This window comes from Alosa sapidissima, chromosome 13 (assembly GCF_018492685.1).
Source record: "Alosa sapidissima isolate fAloSap1 chromosome 13, fAloSap1.pri, whole genome shotgun sequence".
Lineage (NCBI taxonomy): Eukaryota > Metazoa > Chordata > Actinopteri > Clupeiformes > Clupeidae > Alosa > Alosa sapidissima.
This window is the reverse complement of record NC_055969.1, coordinates 34,653,557-34,661,056: the sequence shown is the minus strand read 5'-3', so window position 1 is coordinate 34,661,056 and position 7,500 is coordinate 34,653,557. Positions and strand designations below refer to the sequence as shown.

Genomic DNA, 7,500 nt, shown 5'->3' with positions numbered 1-7,500 from the left:
CTCCTCTGAATTAGGTTGGCCAGTCTGCACCTCCTCTGAATTAGGTTGGCCAATGTATGTCTGCTCCTCCGTTGGCTATTTTTGTTCCTGTGCTTTCAAGATACCATTGTTTTCCTTTTTGGATTTTTTTTCCTCGAGTGGGCTTTTTTCTGCGCTGGCTCGCGGGGTCAGCTGATGCGTAACAGCTTCCCGTGATTCTTTGGCTCGACGTCGCGCCTCGCCGGCCGGCCGGCTCCAGCCTCCAGCGGCCAGTCGGCAGGTCTGGACAGCCAGACGCGCGCGAATGCCAGAGGGTGACATCAATGAAGCCCCCGAGAAGCACCGCCCACTAACCCTGGCCTGGCCCTGCGTCAACCGCCACACACACACACACACACATGCACACACACACACACACAGACACACACACACACACACACACACGCACACACAAAGACACACACACACGCACACAGACACAAAAACACACACACGCACAAACGCACACACAGACACACAGACACACGCACACACAAACGCACACACAGACACACGCACACACACAGACACACACACACACACACACACACACACACATACATATATACACCCAACGCCCTGACTTCCAGTCACAGAGACGACTGGCTGTCCAGACAGGCTAGCTCACTCACTCACTCACACACTCACTCACACACTCACTCACACACTTACTCACACACTTACTCACACACTCACACTCATACACATATTTTTACTCACTCACTTATTTAAGGCTCACTCACACATTCACTCGCTTGCTTACACACACACAAACACATACACACACACACACACACATTCCTACATACACACTCACACACAAACAAACACAGACACACACACACACACACACACACACACACACACACACACACTCTCCCTCACTCCACCCAGTCCCGTCCAGTGAGCACCTTTCCATGGTGCCAATTCCACTTCCCTCCCCTTTGTTTATCGCAATGATGGAAATGTACAAGAGTTCGTGGAGCCGAGGGGTCATGTGACGCTGTTGTTTTGGTCAGCGACGCTGGCCTCCTTCAGAGCCGACTAAAGTCCAGCCGGATGGAAATGGGAGTGAGGAGGAGTCGTGGCTGGACGGACGTAGGGGACGCACATCTCATCCCTCGTTTCCACACACACACGGAGGTTCAAACGAGGACTCACACACTCCCCCGCCACCGCCACTTTGAGGAGAACACAAGAATGGACACAATACAGGACGCTGATGCCGCAGTGTTTGATAAACGGCGTGACCCCTCTCTCCCCAGTTCTCCGGCCCCTGCTGGCCCTTGCTGGGCAGGAAGTGCTTGCGCTCTAGAATGTCCACTAGGGCTCCAGGGTTTCAGCAGAACTCCTTTGTCTTCGAAGAATCCTTTACTGTTTTACTCAAAAACACAGTCTCTCCCTTTCCCTCTCTCTCTCTCCTCTAAGATAGAGGAGGATAGAGAAAGAGAAAGGGAGAGAGAGAAAAGGAGATAGAGAGAGGGGGAGGATAGGGAAGGAGGGGTTGGAGAGAGGGGGAAGTGGGAGAGAGAGAGAAGGAGAGAGAGAAGCCCTGTTCTTCATTTCATTTCTTTCATTCAAGACAATAGATTTCAGCTTGGCTGTGTTTTTCCCATTGCCCTCCTGGTGAGTGGGCAGAGAGTTGCCTGAGAGGGGAAAACATTGAGAAACTTTGGCTGTACTTTTCCATCGACTGACCCGGCACAGGACGAGCTTCTCTGTTCCATCAATATATCAGATGTGAGGACAGCGTGCATCTGCACACACCCAATGGGTCAGATATAGAAATGCCAATAAAAAACTCTCTCACATGCAGCTTGTCCTGATAACTCACACTTGCTCTGCCCACACTGCTGCCCACTATGCCAGGCCATGTCCAGCTAGTAGAAATTGACATGGCGGCTGCTAGCTGCCCACTACGCTGACCCAAGTTTCCGTCGTATTTATCAATCGTTCAATCCTTAGTGTAAACTGCGCCTTTCTCTACCTTTCTCTGCCCATAAACGCAATTTACGAACGTCCACAACTGAATGCCAGCGCAGTTGAATGAAGTTAATTAACTGATGACAACATTTAAAAGAATAAAACGTTTAGCGATCATGAAATAATACCATACATGATAAGATGTCAACAAGCAGGGAGATAATGAAGATGAGTAGTTCTACTCAAACTATTTTTTTGCATGTAGGCTATGGAGGATTGGTCAAATCTAGCAAGTAGGAAAGTTTAAGTGAATGACGTGAAACACCTGCTTTAACAAGGTGGAAGTATTTAGGCACAGAATAGACGTGCGCTTTCAGGAGCAGTCTTTGTACATACCGCGGAATACATAATTAGGCGCTCTTTACTCTTCCCCTCCCATCATTTTACGCTAAACTCCCACTTTCCCCTGGATCCTCCCATGAATGCATATGCATGACATGAAAAACGCAATCTGCCACTTTCAGCTCCCGCCACAGGCAGTTTGCGCTTTTACATCATTGCGGCCTGTTTTGTACATACCTCGCAATGATTTTACATGCACATTGCGAAACAAATACACCTGAAGTGGGCGCAAAAGCGTTAGTACATCTGGCCCTGAATCTCTTAACACACGTGTGTGTATACTGTATCTCTTAACACACGTGTGTGTATACTGAATCTCTTAACACACGTGTGTGTATACTGAATCTCTTAACACACGTGTGTGTATACTGAATCTCTTAATACACGTGTGTGTATACTGAATCTCTTAATACACGTGTGTGTATACTGAATCTCTTAACACACGTGTGTGTATACTGAATCTCTTATCACACGTGTGTGTATACTGAATCTCCGGAGAGACCGTCCTCAGCTTTTCTTTCCCACTGGCATAGATTAACACACACAGCAGGGATGACCCAGTAGTCCAAGACATCTTCAGCACTAAAACACACACGTGTTTGTGTGTGTGTATGTGTGTGTGTGTGTGTGTGTGTGTGTGTGTGTGTGTGTGTGTGTGTGTTTGTGTGTGTGTGTGTGCTTGCGAGAGAGAGAGGGGGGAGAGATGTAGATAGAGACAGAGAGAGAGAGAAAGAGAACACTGGTCATCTGGTACCAATCAGTCACGTCCTACTGGCCGGTCCTTCCCCACACACACACACAAACACACACACACACACACACACATACACACACACACACACACACACACACACACACGTCCCACTGGCCGGTCTTTCCCCACACACACACACACACACACGTCCCACTGGCCGGTCCTTCCCCACACACACACACACACACACCCCACGGGCCGGTCCTTCCTCACGGGGAGGCCTGATGTGCTGGTCGCACTCCAAGAGCACACAGTCCGGGGGTCAACATGTGCAAATCATTATCAGCATTAATGTTTTCTTTTCATTTCACCAGACCACAAGAAGATTAGCAACAAACACGGACCTCTATACAGCCCGAGCAACCACATGCAAGGCTAGCCAAAACGTATACACAACACACAATACACATCCATGCATGGGCATAGCAAGCCAAGACGTACACACACTCAACACACACCCAAACAGAAACGTGTGGGTGTTCAAAAGGGCAAATCCATAAGGCACTGGAGCAGAGCAAGCATAGGGGCATATGGAGCAGAGCAAGCATAGGGGCATATGGAGCAGAGCAAGCATAGGGGCATATGGAGCAGAGCAAGCATAGGGGCATATGGAGCAGAGCAAGCATAGGGGCATATGGAGGATTAATATGTTGTGAAGAAAATAAAGAATTGTGAAATGTTGACGGTTATTCAATATCTGACCACAGGGAGGAGTCTTGAAAAGGGATCTCTTTCTTTCTTTCTTTCTTTCTTTCTTTCTTTCTTTCTTATTTTATTCATTTTTCTTTCAGCTACGCAGCATAAACTGTGCAAGAACTGTCAGCAGTTGTAACATTCTCTAAGGGCCCTCCGTCATTGAGTCAATGATGTAAATAATGTAAAAAAAAGTATAATTTCCTGAAAGCAGAAATCCCGAGGATTCTCAAGAGAGTCTCCAAAACTGCAACTTCTAAATTCAAGTATTGAAGAATGATTAATATGAAGAATGAAACTATTTCACAACAACCTTCAATGCTAATGAGTCCTGCACAAACACGTCGGGGCCAGACACACACACACACACACACACACACACACACACACAGGTACAGGCCAGTCCAGATGCACAAACGCCAGAGCCTTCGGGGCCAGTCCAGATAAACTACTGATTTCTTGCCAACACACAATGACCACTTCATTACAGTCACTTGCTTTTCCTCAGCAAGTTCACAGCAGCAGACAAGATATGTTAGACTTTACACACAGGTACAGCGCTCCTGCACACACACACACACACACACACACACAGGTACAGGGTCTCACTGCGTAAGACTTTAAACACAGGTACAGCGCTCCTGCACACACACACACACAAACACACACACACAAACACACACACACACACACACACACACACACACACACAGGTACAGCGCTCCTGCGCACACACACACACACACACACACACACACACACACACACACACACACACACACACAGGTACAGCGCTCCTGCGCACACACACACACACACAGGTACAGGGCCCTGTGTGTAACACTGCAAAGCTGCAACATCCATGAGTGTTTGTGTTGGACTTGTGTCGTGCCAAATTTGATTGACAGGCGGTTTACCTTGGGGGGGGGGGGGCTTATGACGTGTCTGGAGTGAATGACAGATTTGATTGATTGACAGGCGGTTTACCTGGGATGGCTTGTGACGTGTCTGGAGTGAATGACAGATTTGATTGATTGACAGGCGGTTTACATGGGATGGCTTGTGACGTGCATGGAGTGAATGACAGATTTGATTGATTGACAGGCGGTTTACCTGGGATGACTTGTGACGTGTCTGGAGTGAATGACAGATTTGATTGATTGACAGGCGGTTTACCTGGGATGGCTTGGTGAAATCCAGGTGGAGCATGTGAATCTCCAGCTCGTCTGTGCCGTTGCGGAGGACGAAGCTGCTGGAGCAACCCTGGGGCTTGCGCTCCACACTGATCCAGCTGCTCGTGTCCCCTGGGAGGTCAAAGAGGCTACACGCCGAACTGGGATCTGAGGGACCACACACACACACACACACACACACGTCAGTCCAGGTGCAATATGATGAAGAAGTAATGCAACCTGTACATGGAAGGAAGAGTGTATGCTGCTGTTTCATTACATTACATTACATTTGGTTGACGCATTTTAAACCAAAGCGACTAACAACATGGTAAACAGTTTAAGTTTTAGAGCAATTCTCTCAACAATTTTAGAAAAATTTAAAACGGTAGAGAACAGTAAGAATAAATGCATCAGTGAGTGCTGTTTTTAAACAGTTGAGTGTCAGTTCAAGACGGGTGGTAAGTGCTAGGATCAGCAAGACTTGTTGTAAGTAGTGCTATTAAAGATGTTCTCTAAAGAGCTGGGTCTTCAGGAGTTTTTTGAAAATGGAGAGGGATGTACTGCCCTTGTAGGAACTGGCAGTGTGTTCCACCAACGAGGAACAACAGATGAGAAAAGTTTGGATTGGCCTGAGCGTACCGGTGGTAGAGCTAGACGTTGTTCGTCTGAGGAGCGCAACGCGACACCGACGGATTTGACGCTTCTGGCAGCTGAGAGAAGCTGGCTTCCATTGAAAATGAATGACTTCCTGACTCTTTGGAAGCTTAAGTCGGCGGCGGTGTGTACATACAGTTAGCATGTGCTATGCTCCTAATACACTGGAGAACAGCTTCATTAGCATGTGCTATGCTGCGAATACACTGTATATGTGCTATGCTCCTTATACACTGGAGAACAGCTTCATTAGCATTTGCTATGCTCCTAATACACTGGAGAACAGCTTCATTAGCATGTGCTATGCTGCTAATACACTGTATGAAGAACAGCTTCATTATCATGTGCTATGGTGCTAATACCCTGTATGGAGAACAGCTTCATTAGCATGTGCTATGCTCCTAATGCACTGTATGGAGAACAGCTTCATTAGCATGTGCTATGCTCCTAATACACTGGAGAACAGCTTCATTAGCATGTGCTATGCTCCTAATACACTGTATATGTGCTATGCTCCTTATACACTGGATAACAGCTTCATTAGTATGTGATGATCCTAATGCACTGTATGAAGAACAGCTTCATTATCATGTGCTATGCTCCTAATGCACTATATGGACAACAGCTTCATTAGCATGTGCTATGCTGCTAATATACTGTATGGACAACAGCTTCATTAGCATGTGCTATGTTCCTAATACACTGTATATCTGCTATGCTCCTAATACACTGGAGAACAGCTTCATTAGCATGTGCTATGCTCCTAATACACTGTATATGTGCTATGCTCCTAATACACTGGAGAACAGCTTCATTAGCATGTGATATGTTCCTAATACACTGTATATGTGCTATGCTCCTAATACACTGGAGAATAGCTTCATTAGCATGTGCTATGCTCCTAATAACACTGGGGAAGCGTGGATGCTGGTTCAGTATCAGTTCAGTTGTATAGAAAGGGCCGAGTGTTGTGTGTGTGTGTGTGTGTGTGTGTGTGTGTGTGTGTGAGAGAGTGTGTGTGTGTGTGTGTGTGTGTGTGTATGTGTGTGTGTGTATGTGTGAGTGTGTGTGTGTGTGTGTGTGTGTGTGTGTGTGTGTGTGAGAGAGTGTGTGTGTGTGTGTGTGTGTGTGTATGTGTGTGTGTGAGTGTGTGTGTGTGTGTGTGTGTGTGTGTGTGTGTGTGTGTGTGCGTGTGTGTACTGTGGTAGGAAATGGGGAAGGGAAGAGAGAAAGACAGTCTGGTGTACAGGTATGTCTGAGAGACCCAGACAAACAGAGTCTTGCCTAAAATCTGCTGAAACCATTTATTTTTCAGTTTTTTATCATGCTGCCTCACACACACACACACACACACACACACACACACACCAACCCTCACGCACATACCCCAAGCGGCATCCTGTCAGTGGCCAATAAATACTCCCCACAAGTAAACTGTGTCCTTCCTGAGGAAGAACGGGTCAGGTAGTGCTTCCTATGCCATTAGCAGCGGCCCGCACTCCCGCCCAATCACGGCACGTCATGTCGACAGATGGAGCGTCTGATTGGCTCCGTGTCTGGGGCTCGTGGCGTCAACCATTGGCCGGCACCGCAGACACACACACACACACACACACACACACACGGCTGGCTGGCACCGCAGACTCAGGATCTGGATATCCAAAGCCAGCCAGCCGTGTATGTGTGTGTCTGTGTGTGTGTGTGTGTGAGGGCAGGAGAGAACAGGAGAGAGGAAGAGATTGAGAAGAGAAAAGGAGAGAGGAGAGGAGAACAGAGAGGAGAGGAGAGGAGAACAGAGAGGAGAGGAGAGGAGAGGAGAACAGAGAGGAGAGGAGAACAGAGAGGAGAGGAGGAGAGGAGAGGAGAACAGAGAGGAGAGGA

General features: G+C 47.6%; 1 protein-coding gene across 3 annotated transcripts in view; it reads right to left on the bottom strand.

Moving 5' to 3' along the window:
* The window catches only part of eng (endoglin), a 65,431-nt gene that overhangs the window by 31,272 nt on the left and 26,659 nt on the right, over positions 1-7,500 (bottom strand). For all 3 annotated transcript variants that reach the window (XM_042060636.1, XM_042060638.1, XM_042060637.1), the window contains exon 3: positions 4,967-5,130. In XM_042060636.1, coding sequence (XP_041916570.1) covers positions 4,967-5,130 — 164 coding nt within the window. The remainder of the gene's footprint in view (positions 1-4,966; positions 5,131-7,500) is intronic.